Consider the following 13,389-nt stretch of genomic DNA (forward strand, 5'->3'; position numbering starts at 1 on the left):
ATAATTGCAGTTGCAAACCATAAAGGAAACATGATTAACCTAACACTTTAAAATAATTGCGTACAATTTAGGGATTAAGTAGAGTGATGTGGTAAGTGGAAGTGCATATATGCACATGTTCTGATCTGCCCAGCCAGTCTGTGTCTTTTGGTTGGTGCATTTAATCCATTTACAGTTAAGATAATTATCAATATGTGTGATCCTATTACCATTTTCTTAATTGTTTGGGGTTTATTTTGTGTAGGTCTTTTCCTACTCTTGTGTTTCCTGCCTAGAAAAGTTCCTTTAGTATTTGTTGTAAAGCTGGTTTGGTGGTACTGAGTTCTCTTAACTTTTGCATGTCTGGAAAGCATTTGATTTCTCCATCAAATCTGAATGAGAGTCTTGCTGTGTAGAGTATCCTTGGTTGTAGGTTCTTCCCTTTCATCAGTTTAAATATATCGTGCCATTCCCTTCTGGCTCATAAAATTTCTGTTGAGAAATCAGCTGATAACCTATAGGAGTTCCCTTGTATGTTATTTGTCATTTTTCCCTTGTTGCTTTTAATATTTTATCTTTATCTTTAATTTTCATCATTTTGATTACTGTGTGTCTTGATGTGTTCCTCCTTGGGTTTATCCTACCTGGGACTCTGTGCTTCCTGGACTTAGTTGACTATTTCCTTTCCCATGTTAGAGAATTTTTCAGCTGTTATTTCTTCAGATATTTTCTTGGGTCCTTTCTCTCTCTCTCTCTTCTCCTAGGACCTGTATAATGTGAGTGTTGGTGTGTTTAATGCTGTCCCAGAGGTCTCTAAGGCTGCCTTCTTTTCTTTTCATTCTTTTTTCTATTCTGTTCTGTGGCAGTGATTTCCATCGTCTGTCCTCCAGGTCTTAGCCATTCTTTTGCCTCAGTTATTCTGCTGTTGATTCCTTCTGTAGCAGTAGGAATTGTTCTTCTGTTCTTTAGTTCTTCTAGGTCTTTGTTGCATCTTCTCAAACTTTGCCTCCATTCTTTTTCTGAGATCCTGGATCATCATCACTATATTTATTTTGAATTCTTTTTCTGGAAGGTTGCCAATCTCCACTTTATTTGGATGTTTTTCTGAGGTCTTATCTTGTCCCTTCATCTGGGACAAAACTCTGCTTTTTCATCCTGGTTAACTTTCTGTAGTGTGGTTTTGGTTCCAGCCACTGTGCGATTGTGGTTCTTGCTTCTTCTGTCTGCCCTCTGGCGGAGGAGACTAAGAGGCTTGTATAAGATTCCTGATGGGAGGGAGTGGTGGTAGGGAAAACTGAGTCTTGCTCAGTAAAACTAATCCAATTATCCACTGATGAGTGGGATTGTGCTTCCTCCTTGTTAGTTGTTTGACCTGAGGTGACCTAGCCCTGGGGTCTGTGGGCTTTCTGGTAGGGTTAATGGTGACCTCCAGTAGGACTTAGGCCAAGGGGCCCCTTCCAGGACTGCTACTGCCAGGGACCCCAAGCCATGGCCCACCATACCTCCACAGGAGACACTTAACACTAGCAGGTAGGTCTGGTTCAATCTTCTGTGGCATTACTGCTCCTTTCCCCTGGATCATGGCATGCACAAGATTTTGTTCGTGCCCTCCAAGAGTGGAATCTGTTTTCCTCAGTCCTGTGGGGAAATCCCCCTGGCCTTCAAAGTCAGATTCCCTTGGGATCCCCCATCCTTTTGCTGGATCCTCAGGTTGGAAGGCCTGACATGAGGCTTAGAACCTTCACAACAGTAGGAGAACTTCTTTGGTATTATTGTTCTCCAGATTGTGGGTTGCCCACCTGGAAGGTACGGGCTTTGATTTCATCGTGTTTGTGCCCCCTCCTACCATCTTGCTTCAGCGTCTTTGTGTCTGGACGTGTGGTATCTTTTTTGGCGGTTCCAGCGTTCTCCTGTCAGTGGTTGGTCAACAGGTAGTTGTGACTTTGGTGCTCTTGCAGGAGGAGATGAGAGTACGTCCTTCTACGCCGCCTTCTTGAGGATGACATTTTTCCTAATTAGGATATTCTTATCCTGAAAATAGGCATTTTCAAGATTTTAATAGCCTCTTAAATGATTTTTAAATGATAATGACTCAGCAATTCATATTCCCAGTTACAAACTGCCAATTACTGCTGGAAGAGATGTAGAGGTTGAGATTATTGTAGCACTTTAGTATTCCAAATCCCCTGGTTCCTGACAGATAGGAGGAGGATAATTCCTGAAAGCTTGTCTGCTTGGTGTACTAAATTTTGTCACCCTTGATCTGGTGGGAGAGCAGTAACTAACTTCCATTCACGTAAAGTTTTGCAGGCCCTGGAGGTACTCCCTGTGGCACCACCACCTGAGCCAAGACCACTGACAGCAGAAGAACTGAAACGACTAGAAGAACAAGAGGAAGATACATTTAGAGAACTGAGGATTTTTTTAAGAAATGTTACACATAGGCTTGCTATTGACAAGCGATTCAGAATATTTACTAAACCTGTTGACCCTGATGAGGTATTAATTTAGTCTTTGGATCAGAATGCTTCAGACTTAGAGAATATTTGAACAGTTTTATGTGTGTCCCTCTGTACACTCTGAACTTGCTTTCTTATTTGGAAGCACATAGAGGCTTCAGGAGTTATGTAAAGGCGTTTTCCTTTCCTGCAGAGCATAGACAATTAACTTTGCCCAACTCAAATGTTCTAGAAGTAACTTGAGAATGTCTCAATGCTACATGACATTCCTGTGACCTTCACAGTAAAGAATGCGGTCCTAAGTTGGCATTGAAGGGTGGGTGGCATTTGGATGAGCAAAGAGGCTTAAGGTGTTACTGGAGATACAGGTGCCCAAGAATGAGAATGAATACAAAACAAAAGCCACCTTAAATACAGAGTTTCATATTAATATATTTTCATTATCTCTTACGTATATATTTTCTCCTGTTTTGCCTGGCAGAAAAACTTGACTCAAATTTTTCAGTGTTCAGAGTTAGTTTGTGATTTGGTCATTTGTTTGAATTTTAGGTTCCTGATTATGTCACTGTAATAAAGCAACCAATGGACCTTTCATCTGTAATCAGTAAAATTGATCTCCACAAGTATCTAACTGTGAAAGACTATTTGAGTGATATTGATCTGATCTGTAGTAATGCTTTAGAATACAATCCAGATAGAGATCCTGGAGGTGAGCATTTGGTGGGTTTTGTTTTATTTTGTTTTGTTTTTTTAACCTCAAGGAGTGGAACGAGGGCTGCTAACACTTAGTGAAGGGTGATTTTATACTTGGTGCTATATTAGAAGCATTTTACACTCACAGTGCCATTCAGTCCTAATGAAACACAAAACTGCATAACATTTTAGCTTGTTCTTATTTGTCAATGTTCTTTCTCAAAGTAGGAAAATAAAAAGTCTGTAATAAGTTTGAAAGGATTTTTTTAATTAAGACCATTACAATTTTTATTAACAACAAAGTAATATAATACTCGGTAACAGACTAAGTCCCCCATTTCCTTTCTCCAAAGGTAAGTGTAAGTAAGTGTTAGTTGCTCAGTCATGCCCAACTCTTTGGGACCCCATGGACTGCAGCCCCCTAGGCTCCTGTGTCTATGAGATGTTCCCGGCAATGGTACTGGAGTGGGTTGCCATTTTCTTCTCCAGGAGATCTTCCCAACCCAGGGATCGAACCCGGGTCTCCTGCACTGCAGGCAGATTCTTTACCAACTGAGCTACAAGGAAAGCCCATCTCCAAAGGTGGATGCTGTTAAGTTTAGGGCTATCTTTCCAGACCTTTTCTGTGCATAGAATGTATCCACAATCTACTGCACCTACACAGGCTACTAAATAAAATGTATAAAGTAAGAGATATTTAGGTGATAGATTTGTTTATATGTATAATGACACATTCAAATATCTATATAAACTTACTGATTTCCAAAAAAATACTCTTTTAGGTTCTTTTTCTTAGCTTCTTGCTTTGTGAATGCCCTATCCTTAACTGTGTTGCTTGATAATTTTTTTTAATAGTTCTATTTCCTGCGTTGAGTCTCTTACATTGGTATTCTGTTTTTAAATTTGTCATGCTTAAAAATTAGATTGATTTCCACCACTGAGACTTTACCCAACGATGTAAAAGCCCACTATTCTTCCCTCACCAGTCTTGTACCCCACCTTCCCTAGGCTCTGTCCCACAGGTCAGAGTTCTGGAGGTAGCAGTGGGCAACAGGCTGCCAAGTTGGGAAAACCCCTTAATTGTAGAAAGAAGGAAGCTTCTCCTGGAGGAAGTAGGCTTCTTCTGTTTCCTTGCAGTCATGCTGCTGCTGCTTCCTGTTCTGACCATTCTGACAAATGTAAAATTATTTCAGGGCAGTGGTGTTCACACTTGAGATAGCACCAACATCTCCTTCAGGACATGCTAAGGTGCAGCTGGCTGGGCCCCACCTCCGCAGGTTTTGATTCTTTAGATTCAGGACTGGAGAATGTGCATCCTGACAAATTCCCACATGGTGCCAAGGCTACTGCACTGAATGAACTTGGCCCGGGCTTTCTTCAGGTCATGTTAGAAGCCCCCGGCAGCATCCCTTCTGCTGTAACAGCCCTTCCTGTCTACTGTAAACTGAATGTTATTTGAATGCTGCAGCATCCTCCTGCCCTGTGAGGGGGACTGATCCAGCCGTTCAAGCAAATTTACATTCACTTATGATCTGCCTTTCTTCACCTTGAGACATATTCCAGTTCATGGCACTTAGACTCAGTTTAGGATTTTTTTGCAGTGCTTCCTAGGTAGTGTTGCTGTTTCATTGTCTTTGTTTAGTTCCTCAGTCAGTGTCGTAACATCCTCTATATCTCTTCCAAAATTGTTTTACATCCCCGGTTCACTCATGAACCTGATAGCCTTCCTTGCTGTTTTTGTGTCATTGTATTGTTGTTTAGTTTTGCTGTTGACTGATTCTTAAATTTTCCTTGGTGTTTCAAAGGGATTTAGCTAGGAATCAAATGTCCAGAACATTAGATGAGCATCAAAACCAGAAATAACACAGTTCCAGTAACTTACTATTTGTGGTGGAAGTAAAAAACAAATTGTAACAGCTATAATCTTAGCCCAACATGTAAAATTAATTTTTGTTGAATTATTAGAAGGAAACCATTTTAAAATTCTTTCTTTATTCCATAGATCGTCTTATTAGGCATAGAGCCTGTGCTTTAAGAGATACTGCCTATGCAATAATTAAAGAAGAACTTGATGAAGACTTTGAGCAGCTTTGTGAAGAAATTCAGGAATCTAGAAAGAAGAGAGGTAGGAAAATGATTTGACATCAGAAAGAGATGCTTTAAATGTATTGAGTACTCATAATTCTCCATGTAATTTTTATATCTGAAAATTTTATTTGATATTCCGCATGTCTATTTATAAGGTTGTAGCTCTTCCAAATATGCCCCATCTTACTACCATGTAATGCCAAAGCAAAATTCCACTCCTGCTGGTGATAAAAAATCAGATCCAGAGCAAAGTGAAAAGCCAAACAGGCCCAGTACTCCTATGGCTTGCAGCACTCCTGGTAAGTGCATTTGGGTGATTTTTACTTAGGAAACTCTAGCCTTTACTCTCTTCTGATGCTGTTTACTTTTCTCCCTCAGTTTCCTTTGTCTATATTGATGCCACTCGTTACATTGATTTCATTTCTATTAAGGCAACTTTGCATTCTTTAAATAAATCCATGCTTGCCGTGAGGTACCATTTGCAATCCCAATTCACCTTTCAGTTTACAGTCTAATTGTGGGTTGACTTGATTTGAAACTGATTTTTGCTTCCTATAATCCTAATCTATTTCCTGTTCCCTCTTTATTCTTAGGGTATAACTCCACAGAGTACCCACCCAAATTCTGTGGGTTTTCCAAGGCCTCTTCCTTGGCAGGCTCCTAATTCCAGTTTTTGCTTTTAAAGTTCTGTGAATATCAATCAGACTGTCCTCAGCTTCTTAGCCTCTCAGCTGTTCATCTGTTTTCCAAGATTTGGGTGCCATAATTCCTCAGTGCTTTTAAACAGAATGTTCATAAAAACTATTCATACTAGCCCAACTAATGCTGATCAACAGTAGAATGGAAAAATATGGATTATTATACAGAAGTGAGAATTATTAAACTTCACGTAAATACAACACTATGGATAACTTTCCCAAATATGAGATTGCAGAGTGGTTATACTGTGTCTAGGCAGAATTTTTAATCTCTGTGTACCATAGTTTCTTCATCTGTAAAATGATGTTGAGGAATGGTAGCACACCTGATCGGGTTAAAGTGGAATTTCAATGAGTCAGCACATATGAAGGCCTTAGAAGAGTTCCTACTTCATGGTAAGCACTTGATAAGTGTAGGATGTTTTTAGTCTTGCCCTTTCTTCAGTTCATTCCTCATACTACTGCCAAAATTGCCTTTGCAATATGTGCATTAAAAAATTCACACCATTGTTGGAGTTTCCTGAAATGGAAGGGAGGTTCAAGAGGGTGGGGATATATGTATACCTATAGCTGATTTCATGTTTGACAGAAAACAACAAAATTCTGTAAAGCAATTATCCTTCAATTAAAAAATAAGTTAATTAAACAAAAAAATTCATGTCTTTCCCCTCCTTAAAATTATTGAACTTTTAAAAAAATTATTCAGGATGAAATCCAAATTCCTTAGAATAACAGGTCATTGCCCGCTTTCTGCCTTCTTACAGTACTACTTTTGTTCATCTATTCCAGCCATACCATACTGTGGTGATATCTCAGATTTTCCTCTTAATATCTCAGGAGGTATTTTTTCCTCCACTTAACTTAGACTTTAAAAAGTTGTTGAATGTTCTCTTATTCTTTTTCTTAAATTCTTTGAAGCTCAGTTGAAGAGAAAAGTCCGCAAAAAATCAAAGTGGTACTTGGGCACCATAACAAAACGAAGGAAGATCTCACAGGCAAAAGATGACAGCCAAAATGTCACAGGTGACAAAATTGAGAGTGATACAGAGGAAAATCAAGATACAAGTGTAGACCACAATGAGACCGGAAACACAGGGGAGTCTTCAATGGAAGAAAATGCCTCTGAAAGCAAAATAGAATTAGAAAATAACAATTCAAGTCCTTGCATTGAGAATGAACCTGAAGAATCTGGAAAGACTACAGCATGTACAGAATTGAGGAAAGATAAGATTGCTTGTAATGGAGATGCTTCTAGCTCTCGAATAATAGACATTTTCGATGAAAATGAAACAAAAGGTAAGTCTCAGTGAAGCAACTTACTAATTTTAAAAGATGTTTCATTCAGGGTTCTTTAACAGTTAATTGCATCTCAGTTTACTCTTTTTCCATGTTTTTCAGAGTACAAGAGTTAATTAAGGAAGATGGCATTATTTTATTTAATAAGATTAAATTATTAGTATTAAATAGTAATAAGATATCATTATTTTATTAAATAACAGTAAATGACTGTGGTTAAAAGCACACTACAGTGGGACTTCCTGGTGGTCCAGTGGCTGAAACTGTGTTCCCAGTGCTGGCAACCCCGGTTTGATCTCAGGACAGGAACTGATCCCACATGCCACAACTAAGACCTGGCGCAGCCAAATAAGTAAACCCTTTTCAAAAAGCACAGTATAGCATCACACAGACCTGGATTTGAGCCTCGAGCCCCACTGCTTAGTAGCTTGTGACCTTGGTTAAGATTCTTGCCCCATCAGCCTCAGCTTTCTCATTTGCAAGACTGGGGGTAGATAGTGCTGGGTAATAAGATATTCTGAGGATTGAATAAAGTAATCCAGATAAAGCATGTGGCAAAGTGCTTGGCTATACAATTTTTAAAACCTGGCAGGATACCCTGTCATTTTTAAGCAGGATAAGCAGTTTCCTGTGATTTCTTGCTGAGTGATGTGAAACAACTGTTACTCAACCCCATCATTCCTCTCTCCCTATTGTAGGTCCCAGATCATTTATACTGTATTTATTCTGACGGTCCTGCTCCCAAAGATTTTCATTTAGAATTGTCTTCTGTCTGCATCTTCTTGAACCTCTGGCATTAGATTTGTTTGGTTTTTGGAAAAGCCAAACATTTAGTCTTACAAAGCAAAAAGAAGGGTAACGAGGTCAAAAATTTGTTTTGGTCAAAAACAAGTATTGGCTAAGTTAATGAGACTGGTTTCCTTCAGTGGCCTATATGGTTAATCTTTTTCGAGGACTAGAAATGAGTTCTAGTGTGTTTGAGTAATCTTAGAATGGTTTAGGATATATCCTTTTGAATGTGGATATTTAAAATGTTAATCCTCTGACTAAAATTTTGTATGTTCTATTTAAGTTCAACATTTATTTTTGTTTTATCATTATCTTTTCTAAAAGAACACTATTTAGTGAGACCAGGCATCTATTTACACTTGTCAGGAGATTTGGGTTGTTGTCCTGGCCCTTAGAATGGTTAGGTATATTGACCTTAGAAAAACCTCTTCACTTTTCTTTGGCCTTGTTTTTTCACCTCTTAGTTAAGTAGATTGTTATAAATCAGGGATAGGCAAACTTTATCTGAAGGGCCAGATAGTCACAACTACTCAATCCTGCTGGAAAAGCCATATTGACACCCTTAATGTAAAGTGGGTGTTGTTGTGTTCTAATAAAACTTGAATTATGGCAGTAGACCAGATTTAGCTTCTGTGTAGTAGTCTGTACTGAAGTTCCTTCCAGCTCTTAAATATCATTGATTTTTTTTTTTTTTTTTTTTACGTGCTACACAGCATGCGGGAATCTTAGTTCAATCCCAATGACCAGGGATTGAACCTGTGCCCCCTGCAAGGGAAGCTCAGAGTCCTAAGCATTGGCTTGCATATATGCATGCTCAGTCTTTGTGACCCTATGGACTGTAGCCTGCCAGGCTCCTCTGACTATAGGATTCTCCAGGCAAGAATACTGGAATAAGTTGAATTTCCTTCTCCACCTAACCACTGGACTGCCAGGCAATTCCCTGTCCTTAATTTTTGAGTGTGTAAATGGTAGCATCTTAGTCTTACAGCAGAGTTAATAAATGAGAACAGGGATTTGTGTTTAAGTAAATATGTCCTGCTGCTTAATCAGCCTAATGTTTATTTAGGCATTATAAAATGTCTGTGAAACAGACAAATAATAATTATTTTTTCATTCTAGAAATGTGTGTTCTGCGAATGACTCGAGCTAGACGTTCCCAAGTAGAGCAACAGCAGCTCATCAGTGTTGAAAAGGCTTTGGCGATTCTTTCTCAGCCCACACCCTCACTTGTTGTGGACCATGAGCGACTGAAAGTATGTAAATTAAAGGCACAGTGCTTTCATTGTATGAATTAGAAACATAACTCGCCAAAAGCAGGATTATAATAGTACATTATTGCAATTTGGCTTGCAATAAATATATTTTATAGAAGGATAAACTTGGTATAGTTTGATGTTACCAATGAAACTCTAACTTTCATTAAGGCAGTGATTGAAGATGACTAGTGTATTAACGTTACTGTTTTGACATATTAATACTTGTCTATACCACGTATCCCATACATTGTTTGTATGACCATACTTATGACCATTTTAGTTGGTTTTTACTTAACCATGGTTGCATGTTTTTGTTGACTACAAGGCAATGGAATATCATGATAGGACAAGACTTGAAGAATCACAGAAATTCAGTAGGTCCATTTCAGTCATGAGAAAAAACCCTCATCAGATGAAAAACCTTTTTTGAAGAAAAGAACCCTGAAGTGGTGCAGTAGATCATCATTTATGTCCTGTCTCTTTTTGTTTCACTTAACAATTAATTCTAGCATATATTAATCATAGTGACATAAAATATTCTACAAAAATGCCTTTTCTCTTGGTAGTCTAGTTTGAGATTATTTTTTAACTTGTCTGAAGAGATTGATGGCTATAATAGAAATTGGCAACCTCTTCAGCTGTAGTTTTTAGGATGAGAGGCCGGAGTCATAGAATGTTGATAAAGGTAGCTTGCAGTTGAATGTCAGAACCACTGTTAGAGACTGCAGTGTCTTATCATATGACTTGATCTGCCCTTTCTGTGGCTTATATGCTAAAAATGTCCCCAAATCTTCAAAACTAAAATGTCTCTGGGAATTTCTCTCACATATGTAAACACTTATGTTTTCTTTTAGAATCTTTTGAAGATTGTTGTTAAAAAAAGTCGAGAATACAATATTTTTCAGTTGGAAAATTTATATGCTGTAATCAGCCAATGTATTTATCAGCATCGCAGGGACTATGACAAAACAGCACTCATTCAGGTAAACTCATCTATATGAGAAATTAACTGATTATAAAAATTTCTAAATACCATTTTTTAATGTGTGGGATTATGAACTATTTCTAGGTACAACCATGTTTTGTACTTTTTAAAATCTAGCACCTAAATTAGCTTGTGTTTGTTTAATAAGCAGTGGAACATTGAAGTATCTATAAACTATGAAAAATCTTTTTTGTGTGTGTATGAATGAAGACATATAGCTCATTTTTAAGACAGACTTAAGATAGGCCTATTTGTCTTTATTTAATCTGTTTTATAGTGGATGTGTGTGCTTAGTCACTGTTGTGTCCAACTCTTGGTGACCCCATGGACTGTAGCCTGCCAGGCTTCTCGTCCATGAGATTCTCCAGGCAAGAGTACTGGAGTGAGTTGCCATGCCCTCCTCCAGGGCATCTTCCCAACCCAGGGATCGAACCCAGGTCTCCTGCATTGCAAGGCGGATTCTTTACCATCTGAGCTACCAGGGAAGCCCTTATAGTAGATATTCGAATCCTAATGTTTAAAAATAGATATTGACTAATACCTATATAGGATTTCATATATATATATATACACACACACACACATAACTCGCTACCTACTATATACCTACTAGTATGTAATATATATAGTATTTAGTATATGTAATAAAGTATACTGTGGTATCTATATAGTATAAATATATGTAACTGTATAACCTATAAACTCTTAATATCTGTAAGTACACCAGTGCCTTGGTTAATAACTATGAATTTAATGTAAGATGAAAGCATCTCAGACTTTAATTCAAAAGGGATTTAAATAATGAAGTCCCATCAGTGTTAACAGTCTATGTGATAGTCATAAATACTGAACAAAATTTGTTTCTCTCTCAGTTATATACATGGATAATGATGTCCTTAAGGTTGTTCACTGCAAAAGAAAACCAGCAATGGAATAATGTTCTTTAGTGTTTTCTGCATTGAAACTTACTGTTTTTCCCTCCTATCTTTTATCTAGAAAATGGAACAAGAAGTAGAAAACTTCAGTTGCTCCAGATCATGATGTCATGGTACCAAGTATTTTTTATATTCAGTTCCTATTTAATTCACCTTTGTCGTGTTAACATAACTGATGCAAGATGAAATCCTGAATCTCTAAAGAAAAGAGTAAAATAGTAATTAAAAATATTTAAACTTTTCTGGTATTTATATACATGTGTAAGATAAATTACAGAGATAACTGATAAATATTTGATTGAACAAGTCATTGTAGTAATACTATTACTATTGTTATCGGTAAAGTGTGGCCAACTCCTAATAAAGTTTATCTTGATAATTAATGTTTATGACACTTAGGAGCAATTAGTGACACTGATAGTTTTTGTTTTAAGCACTTTTAATTTTATCCTTCCTAAAAATAGTTTATTGTGTCAGACTAGAAACTACTTAACCATTGTGTCTTTGCCATCGTTTCTGCCTTTAGCATTCTCTGCAAATTCACTTAAAAGCTCGTGCTTGAGTCATGATTTGCAGAAGGTCCCCTGAACAACTTCTAGGTGAACCGCAGTTCTGTACTTGAATATCAAAATTAATGCTTTTTAGATAAACATTTTTTATCATTTAATTTGGATTAATAAAAAATTTTAAATTTTTTTGTTTTACTTTTATGATTATACATACAACAAATGTATTAACGACTACTTTGTTAAATATCTTTTTAACAATGCAAAGTTTTTATATATGAAAGCTATTTATATCCTTCTTAGGCTGTATTCTATAGATACCTTTTGTATACAATTATATAAATGTAAATATTATGAATTTTGTATTAATGATACCAAAAATGCATTTCTTAAAGCAATAAAAGCATTCACCACCATGCATTTCCCCCTTCCCCCATTTTATTTCTTTTTCTTTGAGACATTCTAGTATTACTTTACAAAACGTCTTTTGAAGGGAATAGGGGATAATGATCTCGTGAGAGATTCTGGATTCCAATACAGTTTCTGAGTTAAATTGCTTTTTGTTGTTGTTTTATCTGGATATTTTAAAGGCTTCTAAAACTCAATAATTCAGATACCTTAATTAGTAGATACTGTCTTATGTAATGCATAATGGAATGCTGCTGCTACTGCTACTGCTAAGTTGCTTCAGTCGTGTCTGACTCTGTGCAGCCCTATAGACGGCAGCCCAGCAGGCTCCGCCGTCCCTGGGATTCTCCAGGCAAGAACACTGGAGTGGGTTGCCATTTCCTTCTCCAATGCATGAAAGTGAAAAGTGAAAGTGAAGTCGCTCAGTCGTGTCTGACTCTTAGCGACCCCATGGACTGCAGCCTACCAGGCTCCTCCGCCCATGAGATTTTCTAGGCAAGAGTACTAGAGTGGGGTGCCATTGCCTTCTCCGAATGGAATGCTAGTCACTGAAAATATTTAAGTGTATGTATATTCCTGGATTCACACACACACGTCTTCATTTTTAGTGAAATTTATTGTAACTTATTCTAGATTCATGCTTTTGTAACTAGGATTTTATTTTGTATGTATAGCTTCTGTAATAAATTGTAAAGGTAAAAATTGCTTCTCAATTCTGTTTCTTAATTATTTTATAATGTCCTAAAAATAATTCAGTGTGAACAAGTGCAAAAATCTGTCTTATTACTGTGCATAATTTAAAATGCTATTGACACTGGAATGTATATATTCTTTAGTTACTAATCTGCTCCTGTCCTTTGCATGACTGTGTATACATGTGGAGAGTAATGTATCTACATTGCTGTGTAGGCTTTCAAAACCATGCTGAAATTGCAAACCTAGAATGTCTTTCTCTCACTTTTTTTTTTTGCTTAAAAGTATAATAAGGCTATTATATATATATATTATGTATATATTGTATATTTATGTTTTATATATGATCTGTTACATATTTTATACATAATATATACTATAAATTATAATATTTGTATATTTATATTTTATAATGTATATAAATTATATACATAATTTTATATTTTATTATATTTATATTTTATAATTTTATATTATGGTATAAATTTTATATTTATGCATTATATTTTATAATATATATATTTTATATTTATAATATAAATTTTATATTTTATATATTTATATATTTTAAAATATATAAATAATCAGGCTATTATATATATAT

The 13,389-nt window shown here is 36.5% G+C and overlaps 1 protein-coding gene across 1 annotated transcript in view; it reads left to right on the plus strand.

Annotated features, from left to right (window-relative positions):
* The window catches only part of ATAD2 (ATPase family AAA domain containing 2), a 63,314-nt gene extending 50,518 nt beyond the window's left edge, over positions 1–12,796 (plus strand). Inside the window, exons 21-28 of the mRNA NM_001099020.3 lie at positions 2,282–2,478; positions 2,988–3,147; positions 5,134–5,256; positions 5,375–5,518; positions 6,836–7,213; positions 9,122–9,255; positions 10,113–10,241; positions 11,240–12,796. Of these exons, the coding sequence (NP_001092490.2) occupies positions 2,282–2,478; positions 2,988–3,147; positions 5,134–5,256; positions 5,375–5,518; positions 6,836–7,213; positions 9,122–9,255; positions 10,113–10,241; positions 11,240–11,284 (1,310 nt within the window). The 3' untranslated portion in view covers positions 11,285–12,796. The remainder of the gene's footprint in view (positions 1–2,281; positions 2,479–2,987; positions 3,148–5,133; positions 5,257–5,374; positions 5,519–6,835; positions 7,214–9,121; positions 9,256–10,112; positions 10,242–11,239) is intronic.
* Positions 12,797–13,389: the final 593 nt, after the last annotated feature.

The sequence above is a fragment of the Bos taurus genome, chromosome 14 (genome assembly GCF_002263795.3).
Source record: "Bos taurus isolate L1 Dominette 01449 registration number 42190680 breed Hereford chromosome 14, ARS-UCD2.0, whole genome shotgun sequence".
Classification (NCBI taxonomy): domain Eukaryota; kingdom Metazoa; phylum Chordata; class Mammalia; order Artiodactyla; family Bovidae; genus Bos; species Bos taurus.